This window comes from Erigeron canadensis, chromosome 6 (genome assembly GCF_010389155.1).
Source record: "Erigeron canadensis isolate Cc75 chromosome 6, C_canadensis_v1, whole genome shotgun sequence".
NCBI lineage: Eukaryota > Viridiplantae > Streptophyta > Magnoliopsida > Asterales > Asteraceae > Erigeron > Erigeron canadensis.
The window spans coordinates 18,230,776-18,251,608 of NC_057766.1; the positions used below are offsets into that span (position 1 = coordinate 18,230,776).

The following is a 20,833-nucleotide window of genomic DNA, read 5'->3' on the forward strand; positions in this document are numbered from 1 at the left end:
AATAATAATAAAATTATAGAAAGTCAGCAAACTAAATTAAACACCCGGAGAAATGATGAAAATCTATATCTATATCTATATCTGTATATATATATATATATATATAAAAGGCTATCAGAAAGCGCTCACGTGGCGTTCTCTGAGCCCGCCATGTCAGCAAATTCTTACGTGGCGTCACCATAACGATCTGACTAACATGTCAGTAGCCACATAAGCAGTTTATCCGCTGATGTGGAATGCTACTTCAACGTAGATAATTAAATCGCCTTTTATTTTAAAAAAAGCTCATACGTGGAATCGAACCAGGGACCTCCAGTACCTAAGGTAAGCATATTGTCCACTTGAACTACAACACGTTTTGTTTTTTAATTGGAAAGCCCTCATAAACAAGCTTTTCTTGCAATATATGGTTTTAAAATTCAAAATCAAATTTTATATGCCAGATTCAAATCTTCATTTGTACTCACGCAAGTTTCGAATTTTGGTTCTTCACCGATTCCATCAACATTAGATCTCAATTTTAATTATTGGGTTCAAGTCTATCATTTTTCGATTTTTGGAAGTAACAGCTATTTCAAAATTGGGTTTTTTTTTCCCTTCCAATCTTAATCTTTATCCTCAATTCATAAAAAAAGGAATATATTGGTAGGGTTTTGGTTTACTATTTATTAATTCTTGATATTTAATAATTATAAATTTGTATAGAACGAGCTTTTTTTTACAGCTTTTCTTTTTGTAGATGATGATGATACCATTCACGATGTATAAGACGTTGTTGCTTATGTTAATGCATACAAGGTGCTTGATAAAATGTTTAAAAGAAATCAAGATATACGGTATAAGGCATAGACCAGAAAATTCCAACTTTCATTGTCGGTGAAGGCTGGAATTGATATTACATCATCGATCTACTTGAAGTATGTGTTTAGTGTTCTTTGGTATTTATTGTTTACTCACTGTGTTCCATGCAGTTTATTAATCAATATTTTTTTTTTGGTTTGATAGGAATAACTACCCATAACAGTTAACTTGTGTTACTCACAATCGACAACAACAGTAGCAACACAGTGTTACTGTACTGTAGAGCTGGTAATGGATTAAGGTGCCCGAGATGTGGAGATAACTCCAAATCACTTATTCCAAAGTATGTTACACTAAATATTATCATTACAAATTCCGTATTACTTACCAGTTACTATTCCAAAGTATGTTACACTAAATATTATCATTATAAATTCCGTATTAGGAACCTGTAGGCGACACAAATATATTGCCCCAACATGCTAACTCCATTACAGCTGGACGCAGTTTCGTGAAGGTAAATTCATACTGCATTTGTTAATCATATAAATATGATTTTATAATTTCAAATATACATAGTGTATATTATAAAACAATTGATTCAGGTATATACTTCAAGTTGATATGCAGATGTTTACTAACGGATATTTACTTAGTTAGGTTTTAACTAGAAACCTACTATGAGGATATTAGATGCATGACCAGTATAGACATCTAGGTGATCATTATTGCCTTCAATAATATACACGAAAACCAACTGAGCTTATAATTATAATTTATACTTAAAATCTTGAGTGAGTTATTTGTAGCTTTAGAGTCTTCAAAGGAGACGCTCATCTTAATAGATATATCGATCAAAATCATTATTATGGCAAATTCTATCATTTGTATCATCTTTTTTGGCTGAGTTTAATGCATGTTGTACCTTGATGCCTTAAATAAAATGTACCAAATTATTCAAGAGCTTTATAACATGGGGTTACTATTAAAACCGGTCAATATAACATACTTTTAATAATATCAAAAGTTAGATATTTCCCTTTCGGAAATGCTGTAAAAGGAGTTGTCAGCAGCTCTGGAGTACTTAGCTTATTATATAGTGCAATTTGTTTTTTATCGGCCTCGAATTAGATTTATGTTTTGACATCAAATACTTGCAGTCTGTTGAGGCTTTTAACAATCATGCTACGTGCTTGGATTATAAAACTCCTGTGATTTTTATATTAATTAGTGGTGGTTTTATATTTCGTGTTGATTAACAATTATGTAGAAACCAGGCTTCCACCTCAAATTGACAGTGGAGAAGTTAACAATCCTTCTACATGAAAGATATATAGAGCTGTTATTAGTCTTAAGCCTTGAACAACAATTTTTTTTGTATCCAGTCCAAATGTCCACGAAAAGTGTCACCCATTTTTACAGTACTTCTACACGATGAGATATATACAGAAAGCCTTGAACAAATATTTTTGAAGATTTTAATCCAAAAGTCCACGAATGGATGGTAACCAAAAGTCCAACATATTATAATCTTCCAGATTTTAATCTTCAAACATCAAGTATTTCCCAAGTCTTTGTATCTCCCTTTTCGGATTTGTTTTTACTTTCCCTAATATTTTAAAAGATTTGTCGAGTGGTCAAAGTCTATTGTTACTAATTAATCTCTTAGTCATTGTGCTTCATTGAAGTGTTTAAATTATCATATCTTAAGAATAATAGTTTGAGTGCCAATTTATAATAGCTTTTTACTTGATACAATGTTCCCGAGTATGGAGCATCATTAAACAAATATTCAGCTTTTGGATAATTGAATATTTTGTGCTTATCCAAAATTAAGAGAATTATTTTAACGTGCATATCCAGTTATTTTTAACTTTGGTTTATCCTTTGTCGAACAGGTTGCAAAGGCGGCCACTTTGTATCAATAAAGATGACGAGTGGTATGCGGTGATGAGGAGTATTAAGCCGTGTTGGAGTACTTGCTTTATTCAATAATACTTTTGTTTTTCATCTTGATTTGGATTTTTTTTCGGCCTCGATTTTTATGTTATGTTTTGACCTCCAATTTTTTGTTAGTGTTAATGCATTTGACAAATTTTTTATTTAGTTGGATTAACTATGTTTGTTTTTGTTGCATTTCAATTTTTATGAATCACGTAGACGATTAAATAGCCCGGTGCAACGCACGGGTATCACCTAGTCTATTAATAAAACTATAAAAACTCACAACACAAAAGATAGAGCAAAATCTCATAATCTAGTTACCTTCAAATACCTTGCCAAACGAAGATATACAAATATATAATGCTTTTGTTAATGATTTTCCATCCACTCACCACGACAAAACTTCAAAAGCCACATCCAAAAAATGATCATCAACATGTAAAACAATCATATATGTATACGGATGTTGTAATCACCTGCAACGAATAGTTTTTTAGTTATCTCGCAAACGGTACTATATACTCGTCTTCTTTGTATATTTGTTTAACAAACTCGTGTTGGTTGGGATGCAAATTGAAATGGGGACGCTTTTAATCTTATACTCCGTATATATCTACATGTATATATATGTACAGTTTTGAGAAACAATTAAATTACACACTGGAATCGAGAAAGTAGAAACCCTGGCCGAATGAACGTAAAATTACCTCAACAAACTAACACTCTATCAGCATAATTTAGCTGCAAAGCCCTATTATAATGGGGAGTTAGTTATTCCTAGTGTAGTGCTCAACCCACGTTTTCATTATCTATTAAACTAACATTCCGTTTTTAATGGACTAATTTAAACGGATTGGATCAAATGACAATCCCATTGAATGATCAAGATTGAATAGAATTCCCACTCACCGGTGGCAATATATATATATATACCAGATTAAATAAATCAACTTAAAACATAACCGTAAAGAAAATAGTTGTAACACTCCAACAAGGCGGAATCATGGGGTATCACAAGAAAAGCACATCATGACATGGTAATTATGTAGAGCAAAACTAAATGCATAAAAAGATCAAGTAAATCCATAATAACCATTCAATAGTGCAAGTAACCGGAACATAAACTCTAATCGGGAAATGAATCACGGATCCAAGAAGTCCAAGTCCAAGTCTAGCATGATCAAGCAATCAACCATCCAATACATCTATGAGCTAACCTGTTCACCTGAAAAGTGTACTAAAACGGGTCAACATAAAGTTGGTGAGTTCGTAGGGACAAGTAATAGGAAACAAGTGTCGGGATAACAACCGTTAAGGATATACGAGGATTAATAACGTCCAATAACGTGGGCTCAACAACCCAATACGTGAGTATATAGATACCCATAACGTGGTTTCAACAATCCATAACGTGAGTATAAAGATACCCATAACGTGGATTCAATAATCCATAACGTGAGTACAAAGATACCCATAATGTGAGTATAAAGATACCCATAACGTGGATTCAACAATCCATAACGTGAGTATAAAGATACCCATAACGTGGATTCAACAATCCATAACGTGAGTTTAACAACCCATAACATGAGTATAAAGATACCCATAACGTGAGTATAAAACATACATAACGATCATAACGATTATAACGAGCATAAGACGTACATAACGATCCTAACGAATACATAAGCAAATGTCTCGAATCATATCATAACGTATCTAGTTAACAACCACACGATGCACATACACTTCATACGATTTTACTTTCAAGGAATCTTTGATGTTTATATATAGGGTCACCCGCAGCCTTCCTACCACATCTCCAACTCATTGAAAGTAAGATCGTCTTACATGTATGTACAACTAACCAAATCACATCGTATAATCATAAATAAAAGCATAGTTAACCGAGCAACAAGTCATTATGTCAATTGAACAATTAATCAATCGATTAAGCAACAATCAAACAAGTATGTACACTTTTCAGCCCGAATCTCAATTGAGTAGGGAGCGTTTACGAAACTCACCTTGGCCTCTAGAAGTCGTTAGAATGAGCTAAAGCGGGTGAGCGGGGAGCACAACGATCACGACCTATTAAATCAACAATTCATCATCGCAAGGTATCCTCAATTGGTAAGGTTTAGCTAGCTAAACTATGACACAATCCCGAGGATGCTTTAGAATTGATTCGAGAACGTTTAAGCGACAAGAGAAAAGTTTTAGTTAAATTCGGTTCAATGACTTAGCACCAAAATTTGACTTGAGAATCAAAGTTTTTAGAAATGTGTTTAACCGATTTTGTTGACCTTAGAATGATGATATAAGACTAATAAACAATTTTTGGATCATTGAATGTCGGCCGGTAACCGTACGTAAACGTGAATGAAATGGACAACGAATGGAGGATGGTATGGCGGATGCTACGGCGGATGCGGATCATCCGCCAAACTGCAGATCATCCGCAGAAATGATGAACACTTACAGGTTTTGACCTAAAAATCGACAACCTTAGAAGCCAAATCCGGTTACCAAACTTTAACACAACCAAATACAAGTATAAACAACACTAGAAAACATCTTATTTTACAAACCAAAGTCCAAAATCATTAGATTCATCTTCAAACCCGTTTTTAAGCAAAAATACCCATTTTATGCCAAAATCGACAACCAAACGTTTAGGTTGACAATAAGGAAGTAACCTACAATGTAAAAGGAACGTTTTGAGCTATGAAACACTTACCAATTCGGTCTAGAACCTCAAATCCGAAATTAGGGCTCAAAACCTTGGATGAACACTTGAAACTTGTAAAAATCTTAGACTTTGAAGAAGAAGAAGAAAAATCTCAACACAATATTTGCAAGGTTATCATTGCTAATAAGTTTAGTTAATTTAACACTCACAACACAATATTTGCAAGGATTTATCATGAATTTATGGTGGGGTTCTTTTGGTAGATGAAGAAGAAGAAAAAGAAAGAAAGAAAGAGTGGTGTGGAAGAAATGAATGAGTGGAGGGTGTGAGGTAGGGATTGGGGGTCGGCCTAGAGAGGTCTAAAAGTGGCTCCCGCTCCGCTAATTTCGACCAATAGCTATTCGTTAATCATTTAAATGCCAAAACGAACCCGTTAACACATTTAAACTCAACGTTACGTTAAAACATCTCAAAACGTTCAATAAATCATATACATTCACGAAATCGTCCTCACTTAATTACGTTTAATTACAAGTCAACTGAGGTCAAAAGTCACGAATGTTACAATAGTGATGTTATGTTTAAAGATGCTAATAATCCACTCGAAATGATATTATCCAAATACAAGTCGAAACATACAATGAGATATGTTGAAATCATACCATACAATCACATATATAGCACTAAAATGACATAGTCCAACCTATTTTGCCTCTATGAATCATTCGTACATACAAAAATTGTCACAAATGCATTATTAATATTTTCACCTATTTGATTGTATCCATCTACTACATTGGCTAAGTCGATGCATGTTTCATAACTATAACATTTGCTCCTTGCATATGATTATTAGAATAGTAATATGGTCATTATTTAAAAATCGATAAAAATGCACATAAACAATAATGTAGAGAGTAAAAAGAGTAAAATCAATGCAGATAACAACTTCACTGAAAGAAAAAGATCATAATCTTGCAAGTTGAGATACATCAACCATAATAAATAAATCAATAAAATATGGACCGTAATTTAGCACCAAAAGACCAAAAGTATTAACACCAAATGAACTCACAAATACTCTGAACGCTAGTTGGTTTTTTATTAAGTGGAAACATGCAAATGCACGAGAAAGTAGAAGCTCTTATATAGGGGCAGAATGAACGTATAAAGCTTTAACAAACTAAGACTATATCAACATAATTTACTTGTTAATTAAGTTCTATTATAATGGAAGCTAAATAATATAATATTATAAGCAGAAGATTTGGTCACGAGCACAAATACGGTTCAGTCACTTTTTCTCATTATCAATCCATTTTAAATATAACAACTATTGCTGAAAAAAGGGAGTTTAGTTATTCCCTTTATGGTGCTGGTAAATACATGTTAAACACGTTTGGAAAATCCATGTAACAACCACTCCGTTTTAATTGTAGAGTTTATATGGCTAGGATTAAATAAGAACTCAATTGAATGATTCAGATTAAATAAAAATTACTGGTGGCAGTATATATATATATATATATAGATATATAATAAACGGTAATGAATAATGATAAGTATAATATATGTTTATTTAATTTTTTTGATTTACCTTAAACTTTTACAATCACATCAAAATCAAACAAAGTGGATCACGGTAAATAGCCTTGTAATTTATAATCGTAAATTCAAATTTTTGGAGTCTTCGTGTTAATAACTTATTATTATAAGTTATACAAGTAATAGGAGTGGAAGAATTGACCAAAAAAAAAGACACAATATTATTATTGAAAAAACGATTAATCAAATAAGGTAATAATGTATTTTGTATTTATAAGTTAGAGTTTAATAAGTCTAATAAGGGAATTTATATACAATTCAAAAATCTTATTTAATAGAAGTAAATAAATGAAAAAGAAACATGTCGATCACCTAAAACCAATTTGTACGGTATCGGTTATTAACCGGTTTTGGTTATGATTAGATTTCAAGAGCATTTTTCATATAGTTTTTAAAAACTTTCCTTGCCACGTTTAAGCATCTTGGAAAGAGGATTGATTGGTATTATGTGAATTTCCATTAACTTTATTCACTACGGCTCCTATTAGTCAAGCTACTGCTGCTAGGGTTTCAATTGGTGAAGCAACTTTTGATGTTTCAATTGGTTAAGGTTCTCACTGTTATGATTTCTTGCAAATTTTGATTCCCGTTTTTATGTTTCATCTTATTTACCATGTCATTATATGTGTTTCATTAAGGGGCTTCACTTGCTTTTTAGTTGTTTTTGGTGTTTTCAATTGTCTTTGTTGCAAATGTTTTTCTTGAGTGTTTAAATTCATACAAGTAACCAACATTTTCTGGAATACGGTTATTGTAGGAGTTGTCTTTTGTTAGGGCTTCGAGTTGGTTGTTGCTATTGGGTTATGTATATCTTCACTTTGGTGGATTGTTTCTTTGGTTCTTCAATCTCTGCCACAGCTGCTGTTGATTTTTATTATATTAAGGTAATCTAGCTTATTAATTTCTTTATCTATAACAAATATTAAACCTCTCATTACATAGTGTTAATCTATACATTGTCTTCTCCGATATTGTCGTACATGCCAAAGATGATGCCCCTCAAAGCACTTACCTCCGTCAAAGTCATTACATATTCAGGTAACTTTAATCCTAAAAAGTTGATAGCCATTGGCAAGTTTTTTACTCAAAACATCTAAACAACGTTTAGCTAATTGCAGAACGACCGCAACTACAGTCAGCTAGCAATACATATATTTTCTTTAATCCACAAGTACCAAAAAGCTAAACTCTACTAAACAGGTATGATAATTAACCCCTGTATTCACTGATTTCTGAGAATAGTACAAAATTTTGATCCAAGTGAACACTATTAGCGTGTTTTAACAAGATAATGTAAATTAGAAGTCTTTGATTGATTGACTTTTCAAATACAAAAAGTAGTTTTTATATATTATTTGAAAACCCAAAAGAAATTTTGTTTTTCAAAAAATCAAGAAATAATTGATTTTTTATACCCTCACTATTATAATTGAATGTGAACAGGATTAAGTTATATATTTAATTTACAAAAAATTAATCAAAGTTATTGTTAGATGAGTTAGTTTGGGTTTTTGTTTTGTTTTTGTTTAGTGAACCTGATTTCGAAACCTTTATTCTACATATTTCCTTTCTTTTTTTAATGAGTTAATGGATTGGGTTGTATATGTTGACTTTAGATGAATAATACCTGTTATTAGGTGACACGTACTTTGTTTGGGTAATACTTTTTTTAAGCGGCTGTTGGGGTAAATATGTGCTAATAACAGTAGAGGCAAAAGATTTCATTCTCACGAATTATTGTTATTGGTGTTTCTAAAGATGAGTTATGATTTCTTCTTTCTCCATCCATGAATACTCACCGTAATTGGTAATGTTTTCTAAATTCATACTTTTGATTTCTTCAAAACGAATGGTTCTTGCTGCACCTGAATACGTATTTTGTTACATTTGCGGAAGACAAGTTTGTAAGTGCAAACATTGGGATATAGCTGCACCTGCAACACCGGATCGGCGTAATTTGTTTGTTCATGCTTATGGTGGTCACGCCTACATAAATGATGTGAAAGCAAAACTTAAGCTATGAAGTTCTTCTTTTGCTAAAAACAAAGATAAGTTAGATTAATACGAGTATAACCCTGTAATGTAGTAATATCAACGAACGTTTTAATGATGATGAGTGTGACTTTTTTTTATTTATAGGTGGTAATTATTAATTTGTGAGTGAAATAAAATATAACTGGATGAAATGAATGGCTATTATTAAAATTAATTATTGTTCAGAAGATTAATTAATTACTGTATTAATTTTAAAAGTACCTAGAGGAAATGTTTAAAGATTAACCATTTTGAGTTTGACAAGGATGGTTGAGAAGAAGGTGCAAGTAAGTAACAAATACATTAAGATGCTGATGATATGTACTTAATTGATTAAACTGCAAAAAAACAAGAATACCACTTATTTACTTCCAATAAAACAATGATTGAAATAGATCAAAGTAAACATTCTGATATAGTTTTATCCCTTAAATGTGAAAGGTGATGTTGATATGTACATGAGTAAACTCCAAAAAACACGAATATCACAGCTTACATAGTTACTTTCAGTTAAAAAAAGGCAGAGGGCAAGCCGACCTCAAAAAAGGGTTTCCCGACCAGGACAAGTCGCCGCGGAAAGTCTAATAAGACAAAAGTCACATCGAATGTCGTAGTCAACAGTAATAGTCGACAGACTGTTTTGTCTTATTTGACTTTCCGCGGCAATGTCGCCGCGGAAAGTCGAATAAGACAAAACAGTCTATCGACTGTCATAGTCAACAGGAAAAGTCGATGTCGCCGTGGATAGTCCTATAAAGACAAAACCACACTGCAGATCAAACAGTGTATTTTCAGTATATAAAGGCTTCTTCCCTTTCATTTTCAACATTCGCTTTCGTTTTCATTTTCAGTATATAAAGGCTTCTTCAAAACCACATTCGCTTTCGTTTTCAGAATACATTAATATAAAAAATTACAACATTTTTACAACATTCGCTTCTTCCTGCAAGTCATGATCTTCAGGTGTGTATCTATGCATACATTTTGGTTTCATTTTACAATATATATCCGTACATACACTTATAATATAAATGTTTATATATAGTATAAAACTATTGATAATACATATCTATATTATTAGTAATATATGTCCATACTCTTTTCTACCTTTATATATCTATCTTACGTAAACATATGTATCTATCTTACGTAAACATATATATATATATTATGGATATAGATATAAATATTATGTCTAGCCAATTAGCTACACCGACGCATTAAAAAACATCCCTTCCAAGTTAAATACTTTTGAATAACAATAAATCTCTTCTGTTTACTTTGTTGTATTTTCAATCTTTATTATAATGGAGTCATTTTTTACTTCGCTTCCAGCCAAAATATGATTAATGTTACCTGTAAATCGAAATTGTTTTGTTCTTATTCCAATCCTAGTCATTATGGAGCCAATTTACATATGATGTACTAATTTTCATTTATGAATGATTGTTTTTTCAATTAAATTAAATCAATCAGTTATGTTGGTGATTTTTTTTTAAAAAATGACGATACTAAATCATTAACGAGAGTTATATTAAAATATGAAAAATCAATTTTGAATCATTGTGTATTTTGGACTTAATGTAAACAAAGCAAGAGTTGAAGGTTTACGAAAATCACGTCAAACCTGTTTTTTAGTTTCTCTTTAAAACCAAATTTATGTTTTTGACCCTAAGTGCAGCCAATAAGCTATAGGTGGGAGCAGCCATGTTAAGCCCAAATATTATACTTATGTGTAATTATGTACATAGTTATTGTACTGACTATATATATAGTATGGATATCATCAATAGTTACTGAAATAGATGTTGACTTGTTTTACTTGAATTGTTTCAGATGGATAGTTTGGAGGATATTTGGGCAGACCCAGAAAACGTACGTATTGAAGTGCCGGATGATGTGTTTGAGAGCCCTGATGCGGACGGGGAAATTTGACTGCGAAGCTGGAGACTTAGAAACCGAGGAGGTGTTCGCTTCTGTCGAAGAACTGACGGAGTGAGCTCAAAGAACAACAATGGGGTTGGGTTATGTTCTAGTCATACGGCGATCGAACAAAAACAAGTTAAAGTAATAAAGTGACACTAATATGTCACCACGGTGGACAACCCGATAAGAGGTCACTTGGGCCACCCAAACGGACCAACAAGATAGGCTGTCCCTTTACTTTGGAAGGCCGCCCCGGGTATGATCATGGTTGGAGGGTAACTTTAAAGGACTGGAGACACAATCATCATCCAACTACCGATCTGCATGGGAATGCATACGCGAGACGGATGACGGATGAAGAAAAGGAATATGTGGTAAACCTCAAACTTGAATTTTCGGGAAACCTGACTCAACCAATCGGATCGCGTTTGTACCCACGTCAGATCCTGGTAAACCTCAAACTTGAATTTTCGGGAAACCTGACTCGAAGAGGAGACATTACCAACTTTCTGAAATCGAGACGGAGGTCGGGCCAAGAAGGGCGTACTCCAATGCAGGTACAAACATCAAATTTAGTGATTATGTACTACGTTGTTGGAAGTGACATATTTACTATATCTTGTTCACTTTTCGCAAGTTATGTTCTCACTGCTACAGGAGAAAAACTACTTTTACCAGTTTACTACAAATAGTAAAAATGGACGGTTGAAGAACCTCTTTTGCATGCATCCAACATCAATGACCCTATGGCGCGCATTTCCCTGGGTTATTGAAATAGACTCCACGTATAAAACCAACATCTACAACATGCCGCTAGTTGAGATCGTGGGCGTGACTTCAACGGGCAAGACCTTCAGTTTAGCATATGCGTTTATCGTAAACGAGCAGGAGGCGAATTATCAATGGGTGTTACAATGTCTCAAGTCCACCCTTGTTGAAGGCTTTGCCGTTTCTGTCATTCTAACTGACAGGGAGCTGGCCCTGATGAGAGCATTGAAGGTTGTTATGCCGGGAGCGAAACAGCTGTTGTGTAGGTTCCACATATGGCAAAACATATCCAAACACTGCGAATCGACGTTGCGGCTGAAAAATGTTGACATTGAACGGCTTAACGTCTGGTGGAAAAGAGTCTATCAATCTCGGACTCTTGACGAGTTTAACTCTTACGAGAAGGAGTTAAAGAATAATCTGGCAGCTTTCCCTAGCGTATACAAGTACCTGAACGATAATTGGTTGTCCCCGTACCGAGAGCAGTTTGTGTCATGTTGGGTCGATGAACACCTCAACTATCAGAACCACACCACAAACAGAGTCGAGGCCGAGCACCACCTGCTGAAGGAAGAGTTTAGGGGGAAATGCACGTTTACTAGAAGCCTGCAATGTGTTGATTCTGTCCTGATCGGCCAAGAGACAGAAATAGGGGGGCAACTGGGGTACAGCAAGGGAACCTTATTGTATAAACATAACTACAAGTGTATGAAGGCCCTGTTGGGAGAGGTTTCACATAAAGCTTTGGACATCATGGCTGGTGAAATCGTACGCTTAGACAAACAACTTCAAAGACAGTTAAAAAAATGCGGGTGCAAGGTTCAGTCTAGTTGTGGGTTACCATGTACTTGCAAGATTGCCAAGTACATGCAGCGTGGTTAGTATCTTTTATTACCTTTTTTTTTTCATCATAAAGAGATAATGTCATATACATATTGATATACAAAAAATGCAGAGACTCGTATTCAGCCGAATGTGATAGACCCGTTTTGGAGAAAGCTTGACTTAACACCGGTGACATGCGTAAAAGACGGAGACGGTGTAGAAGCTGTACATGAAGTGGTAGGTAATCTTACCAATTTCTTGGTTGAGCAACCCAAGGCCCAACGGAAACATTGGTTGCCGAAGATAAAGGACATGTTTAAGCTGGGTAAGACACAAGTGAAAGATCCTCTCATTCAGAAGAGTACACACGGAAGACCAGTCGGGTCGAAACAAAAGCCGCCAAAGGTAGACCAATTACATCATATACTTTATTGGTGATTAAAGAAAAAACTAATAAATACCTGATTTTAAGTAATTCTTTTTATTAATGATGTAGGTGCCCGATCTGAACAAAAACCCACCTGCGCTTCGAAAATCCAAGACTAGCCGACTAAGGCCTGAAGAGCTCCCCATGACTCCTCCCTTCACCGACCCTTACTCCAGAGCGTCCACATACAGAGACACGCAGCCCGCCAGACAAAGTGAGTATGCGCCCACCCAATCACAGTTCGCGAGCACACCTGACTTTTTGGATGACCCGCAGGGTGCGCGACACAGTATGTACGAGCCGTCTCAATCATGTCGTGTCCCCGAGACACGAAACTTCTTTGGGGAGCCCTCTCAATCTTCTGGGGTCAACGAGACACAAAACTTCTTTGGGGACCTGTTCCCATCCTATGGGGTTGAAAATGTATATACATTCGGCACCCTGCGTGACGAATGTGATTGGGACCAACAAAAATAGACATTCGAGAACCCGTCTCAAGCCTATGGGGTCCAGTATGAGCAGCCGTATGCCAACTTTGTTGATGACTTGTTCCGGGCACCACCGACACAACCTACGTATGCACACAGGTTCCCCAATGATGGTGTCAGAGGCAGAGTCAGAGGCCAGTTGGGTTGGGTATGTTACGGAAGTGAGGAACGCCAGGCTGTCTCAAAATTACGTATGGGCACTAACAGAGTTACTAGCGTACATTCGACCTTACGTTGTAGGTGCACCAGATGTCGATGGAGATGGTAGTTGTGGATTTCGAGCTACCGCTGTTGCTTTGGGGCTAGACGAGAGATATGGTTCAGAGTGGGTTCGTACGCAGATGCTCGATGAGTTTGAATCTGACCTCGACGGGTACATGCGAATGTATGGGCCCAAGGGCCCACGCATATTAGAGGCGCTACGAACATTTTATTATAAAAAATGGCGACCCAAAGACCATTGAATGAGTAAAGTTTTTTTCGATATCCTCCTGGCCAATAAGCTGGGTATAATAATCAACTGCATAAACCTACGTGACTCCCGCACAGTGTTCCCGATGCAAACTGGCTTGGATCAATTACGGTTGGCTCAACCGATAACTAATACTCTTGTAAGTCAAGAATCCCATTTTATTGCAGTTGAATTAGCAGGTGAGTACCCAATGGCTTACAAGAATCCAGAATGGAATTACTACGCAACCCCCTCCACGTGCAGTGGCATCAATGTACGCACATCGAGAACAAGCGTATCAAGAATGGATAGATGCAAACTGCCCAATAATTTCATCTGGGCCTCCTATTGTTATAAATGACTAAATTCATTACATGTTGTATATATGTTAGGTATAATAAAAATTTAATGTTGTATTGTGGATGATTATTCATTTTTTGTTTGTTTGTTATGTGGTTGAAAAAGTTTATATGTTTGTATGTTAATATCTCAACCGATAATTATTAATATTATTTTTATTATGTTTATATCTCAACACAACAAAATATAAATTTATAAGAAAACCACAAACAGAATTAACACACATGTTGAAATGAGTACCGTTTATAACAAGCAAACACTAATATGAAATGGCTAATTATCATTGTCGTCATCATCATCATTACCCAAATCTATATAATCACTACCCAAATTTATAGATGCAACAGAGAACGGAAAGGGTACAGCAAAATGCGAGCCATACGAAGAGGTGGAACCATATTGCGAGCCATGAGCCTGTGCAGGACCGGACCAATTAAATATAGTATCGGGATCAAACCAAGGCTCTTGCGGAGGAGTGGAGTTGAGATCAGGGATCTGAGATGTACCCTGTGGCTGGGTCAAATGAGTATAGTCATACTCTGTGTCTCCCACACCCCGAACGATCCTCCCTAGGCCACGGCGGTGGCCCGAACGGTTTCCAAATGTAGCTGGAAAAAGATCTGGCTGTGGTGTCGGGATGGGGTCTTGTTCAGCATCATCCTTCTTCTTCTTTAGCTTCTCCTGAAAAACGTGTTAAAAAAAGCATATCAAGTTGATAAAATAAATAAGTAATACTAAAAATATAACTAATATACAAGGTTCATAAAATGAATAAGTAAAACTAAAACGAAGAAGTAATGCTAAAAATATAACTTATATATATAAGGTTGACAAAACGAATAAGTAATACTAATAACTTAAAAAGAGAAATTTACATAATTAGCTTGAGCTGTCGGGTGTTCCCAAGACCCATCTGCATGCTTGTGTCTGTTGCCATACATTTCGACCAGATCAGGTTCGACTCCCTGATTAGCTCGCTGTAAGCACATACATCAAATTATCATAAAAATAGCAATTATTTAGGGAATATGTATTTGTAAACATAAGTAAATATTTCATAACAAGTTACTGCATATCAGTCGACATACTGAGATGCCGACTCCCGACCGTGGGTCCCTGCAAGTTTTTGGAGGGCCCGGTTATCCTTGTTGGTCTTGGCCCTTTTCACACGGTCCTCTCTCTGGTAGTAGCGCAACAAAGCGGACCAGTCCTCCGGCTCCATACCCTCGGGAACAGCTCCCTCCAACTCTGCAATCTTCTCTAAACCCCCCTTATGATCGAAGTGGGTTGATTTGAATCCGCTTTTCCAGTTCCGATACATATGTTGCGCATCAGCCTTGATCATATTGTCAAATGCTCCTCGTATGGGATCATTGGGGTCCAAATCGATGAAGTGATCCAATTTGAACCGTTCCTGCAATTTTTAAGTAATAGTTAGCGATATATCAAGTTTTTACAAAATATCAATTTAAGAATATAATATTATAGAGATTGTACATTTAAGGCTGGAACTAGGAACGCCTTATCCTGCGTCGGTACATCCGACCATGAGGCGTAAGTCATAGGGACCCCACTACCACGAATCAATCTCCCTATATAACTCTTAAACATAGACCCCGAATCCCCACTGCGTGCCACGTCTTAAACCTTTTCGTGTCAAAATCAACTTCAAGCCGACCATGTTGTTGAAACTCTTTTTCCAGGTTTAGTGCCTTGTTCTTCCCCCGACCTTTTTTAGGTGCTACAAAACAAAAAAAATTACCGCATATCACATAAAGTCCATAAATAATATATATATATATATAAACAATATTTCTTACCACCGCCCCCGGCGCAACCCCAAATTTTTCGCACCCATGATTTACGTGGTGGGTCGTTACCACCATCCCCACCATGAGCTGTAGCCATTTATACTGTAAATTATAAAAAAATACCATATTAATAATACATACAACAATACGATAAAGGTAAATTGTCACATAATTCTTTATACTATTTACAACATCTGTTAAACTCAACAATTATACGTATTTTTTGAAAGTTATAATTTCATATATTTATTTATACTTATTTCTTATACTTATTTAAACTTTTTTTTTTCCGTACTTAAATTTTATTATATTTTCTACAAGCAAAATATATATATATATATACATCATGTTATAGTTATTTTGTATATACTTTTTATATTTCATTTTTTAAGTACATTTTATACTATTTACAACTTATGTTTTTATTACTTTTATACGAATATTTTTAAAGTTAAAATTTATATATTAGTGTAAGCTTGTTTTATATTTCTTTTTTCGTACTTAAAATGTTACATTTTCTACAACATTTTTATAATTACTTTTATATATATCTTTTTATAGTTATGTTTTTATACTTTTTATACATCATTTTTAATATACATTTTTCATAAATTACAACTTAGCTTTTTATTACTTTTATACGTAAAAGTTATAATTTTATATACTTATTCAAACTTGTTTAATATTTTCTTTTCCGTACTTATATTTTGTTATATATTCTACAAGTATTTTATATTAATTTTTTAATACCTTTTTATACTTAGTTTTATATATATATCTTTTTATAGTTATTTTTTATATATATTTTTTATACTTCATTTTTAATATATATTTTATATAAATTACTCTAGTTATATATAATTTATTTATTTATTTATTTTTATTTTTTTATACCTTGGTTTTTATATTTTTTTTCAAGTTTGTCAAAACTTGATTTTTATACTTATATAATCAACTTTTATACTTATTTTCATACAAATTATTTCTTTCTATATAATCTTTTCTATCTATCTTTTATAACTTTTTTCTACATAATACTTTATTTTTTGTACAAATTTTTTTCTAACAAAGTTTTTCTTAAACTATTGGGGATTTTTGACAACACTAACATATTAACACTAACAATTTGTACCAATAACACAAGAATAACAACAATTACAAACCACAAATCTTAACACATCAATTTACAATACTAATAATCCTAACAAATCTATAAAAAAATCAAACATAAACATATACCAAAACTATAAAAAACAAATTAAAGCAAACAAAAAAGGGTAATGATCAGAAAATACATACCAAAAATTGGCGTACGCCGGAAATAGTCGTCGGAAAAATTGACGACGGCCGGAAAAGTGACGGCCGGTTTTGAAGATAGGGTTTTGGATTGAGATTTGTTTGGTATTTAAAAGACAGGTGGGGATGGTGGTAAGCAAAGTCACCGCGGAAAGTTGGCCGGAATTAATGGAGAATATGGGGTGAATTTTTGATTTTTGAGAGGGTTTTGAGGTTTTTTTTTGGGTGGAAGTCGACAGGAAAAGCGCAAAGGAAGAAAGAAAGGGGGTGAAGTAATAAGGAGAGGATGGAGGATAAGGGGAGGCAACGGATGATTTAATTCGAATCGCGGTTTTCGAGATAACTTTCCTCGGCGATGTCGCCGCGGAAAGTCTGATCAAAATCAGCATGTAATTAATGCTGGTTGTTGGCTGCTAGTTTTGTCCTATTCGACTTTTCGCGGCGACATCGTCGGGGAAAGTGATTGATCGGCTTACACTTTATTCTCTGGTGGGGTACGCTCGGTTTAAAAAAAACAGCTATATTGAAATGGATTAAACTAAACATTCATAGGGACATTTTCTTATCATGTCAGTGTATACATTTATAAAAATAAAAAATGTAGCGATTTGAGCTATATGTTATCTCTAATGGGTCAACGGTTATAATAAGATAAAAGATGAGTGAGGAGGGTCGAACTGTCAAAGTGCCACATGTTGCCTAAAATATATGACGAATTCATAAAAATTCGAAATTCATTTTTTTCTTCGGTAAAATTAGATTGTTAATATTATTTTTTCACGTTATATCTGATACTTCATAAAGTGTTTCTGGGCAATATGACTTACCCACTCTGCCATTTTAGATATGTGTAATTGAGTCTACGAACTTTGTAATTGAGTCACCATAAGACAATCATGTTATGCAACCACATACATTTAGTACACCAAGTTCTTACGTAAACATGATTTAACAGAAAGATTTCCGGATTTAATTTTATTAATGAGGAAACAATTAGCACTTTGTCAAAGTTATATTAACTCGAGAAAAGATTTGAGATTTGTATTAGAAGATCCGGTTTCTTTCACAGCCGCCGATGCCAAATCCTTCCACTTGTTAGCATTATTTCGCATTGCTACTCCTTTTTCATCATCAGCCATCACCATTTCAATGCATTTTCTAATCTCCTCCCCTTCAACCACTCCATCTTCATTAGGTGTGACCCTCACTCCTGTCTCCCATACATCCGCCAGAAGCTTCGCGTTCATTGGCTGATCAGTCCAATGAGGAAATGCCACTACTGGAACCCCACAAACTATAGTCTCCAACGTCGAGTTCCAACCACAATGCGTCACAAAACAGCCCAAAGACGGGTGCGACAACACCTCTAGTTGACTGCACCATGGAACTATCAAACCCAATTTTTCCAATTCCTCCATATAACCCACCTTTTCTTTGTTCTCTTCACCTTCCACGCCACCATTTCTGATCACCCACAAAAACGGCCTCCCACATTCTAACAAACCTTGTGCTATTGCATCTTTTTGATTCTTTGTTAGCACTAAGAGGCTCCCAAAAGATACATACACAATAGACCCTTTGGGCTTTGTTGCAATCCATTCCATTATGTAGTCGTCGTCTTTTGATTTTTCAAAAACTAAATCTCCCCATGGAACCAAGGGTCCTATAGCAATCATGCTTAGCTTGCCATCATCAATCTCTTTGAGCGCCTCTTCTTCCAACGCATCAAAACTATTAACAAATATTATCGGCTTCTCTTCAGAAGCCACCATATCAAGTTGCTCTTTGACTGCATCCAAAAAAAATCCGTAAGGGTTTGACGGGAGACAAAAGGTAGGGAGGTCGTGACTTGTAAGAGCTGGTAACCCCGGTAATTCAATAGGTTCACTACTTGTACAATCTCTAATGAGTTTATCGTACCCGTTGAAGTAATAGTAATAGACTCGTAATATCGAAGCTGGTTGAATCCAAAGAAGTGCTGATGGCACATTAAGGCCACGCGCTATTTCTGCGGCCCAAGGAAGTAGGGGTGTATAAACCAAGCAAGTAATCGGATGAGTGCCATTATTTTGAGCACTATTAGAAAGAATAGTTTGTTTCACACTCTCTGATCCGCGTGTCTTCAACTGAGTCATGAAAAACGTATGATCATGGGCAATGGACTTGAAACCATCATCAAAGCCATCTGAAAATACGACAAAGTTGAAACCTTCTGGAACCCGACCGATTTTGCGATAGGCGGAGGCAGTGATGATGAAGGTAACTTTAGCACCTAATTGGCGGATGAGTCGTTTAGAAAACTCGAGAGCTGGGTTAACGTGACCTTGAGCTGGATAGGTTACTAACAGGAAGTGATGTTGAGTTTGAGCCATATATAATATATGTCGGCCGGTATTTGTTCAACACTTGTAGCTATATATATGTAAGAATTGAAGTGATAGGCTTAATTCGTATATAAGTAGTGTTTTTGAGCAAAAATAGAAGTGATGTATGGTAGGTATGTGGTGACCAAGTGGATCAGGGGTTGATAGAAGCCATGTACTGTGTGGACCTATCGAACAGGACGAGTTATTCAACGTTTGCAGTGACGTTTTATCTTTGTGTTTTGTTATTTAAAATTCACTCACACTTTTTAACTTTAGAATTAAATTAAAAGTTTATTTGAAAGCTAAACTTTTTATGAAAATTAAAAAATTTAGTCAAAATATATTATGATCTGAATTCAACATAATATGTTTTAATTGTGTTTTATAGAAACACAATGTGTTTTTATTGTTTAATCTAAAAACACATTGTGTTAAATTTTAAATCATAGTGTGTTTTTCATAACGCATGAAAATAAAAAAATTGATCAAATTAACACATTGTAATATGAAATTAACATAATATTTTTCTAAAAGTATATTAAAAACACCTTATGTTAAATTCAGATCACAATGTATTTTAACCAATTTTCACGAAATTTTTAGTTTTCAAATGATCACAACCCTACAATATAATATTATTTATATTATTATTGTTATTACACTTCTATAAGGCCAGTGGCAGAGCAATGATTTTGAGTCCGAGGTTACCAAACAGTTTTCATAATACTAACAAACTTAATTAAAGGCATGAGATTTTAGTGTGGTGACCTTTAAGCTCAATAAATATATAGAAATCTACCAATAAATCAAAACAGAATTGAGATATTCTTAAAACGACACATGACGTAATTCTTGATCGACAAGTGTCATTTTAATTTACTTATTTTATTAAATTAACCTTTTTAATTGTTTATGGAATCATTTTTTCTTGTTAAACTTAAAATAAACTCTAACTTTCGACTTATATATACAAAACACATTATAACCTTATTTTGATGGATCATTTTCGCATTAATAAAATTATCTTTTTTTTTTCCTT

At 34.5% G+C, this 20,833-nt stretch overlaps 2 protein-coding genes across 2 annotated transcripts; both read right to left on the reverse strand.

Moving 5' to 3' along the window:
• Nucleotides 1-14,581: 14,581 nt before the first annotated feature.
• On the reverse strand, nucleotides 14,582-15,346 carry LOC122603206. Its single transcript, XM_043775849.1, has 2 exons — nucleotides 15,197-15,346; nucleotides 14,582-15,002 (listed from the first exon to the last, which is right to left on the reverse strand). The coding sequence occupies exons 1-2, from the start codon at nucleotides 15,308-15,310 to the stop codon at nucleotides 14,595-14,597; spliced, it is 522 nt and encodes a 173-aa protein (XP_043631784.1). The 5' UTR covers nucleotides 15,311-15,346; the 3' UTR covers nucleotides 14,582-14,594.
• Nucleotides 15,347-18,375: 3,029 nt separating this feature from the next.
• Nucleotides 18,376-19,915, reverse strand: LOC122603205 (UDP-glycosyltransferase 75C1-like). Its single transcript, XM_043775848.1, has one exon. The coding sequence runs from the start codon at nucleotides 19,798-19,800 to the stop codon at nucleotides 18,439-18,441; it is 1,362 nt and encodes a 453-aa protein (XP_043631783.1). The 5' UTR covers nucleotides 19,801-19,915; the 3' UTR covers nucleotides 18,376-18,438.
• Between the last annotated feature and the right edge of the window lie 918 nt (nucleotides 19,916-20,833).

Excerpts from the sequence above, each read along its gene's own strand:
- LOC122603206 (XM_043775849.1), bottom strand. The coding sequence starts at position 15,310 with ATGTGCTTACAGCGAGCTAATCAGGGAGTCGAACCTGATCTGGTCGAA. Across the intron at positions 15,003-15,196 it reads CGACAGCTCAAGCTAATTAT|GAGAAGCTAAAGAAGAAGAA; the intron begins GTAAATTTCTCT and ends CACGTTTTTCAG.
- LOC122603205 (XM_043775848.1), bottom strand. The coding sequence starts at position 19,800 with ATGGCTCAAACTCAACATCACTTCCTGTTAGTAACCTATCCAGCTCAA.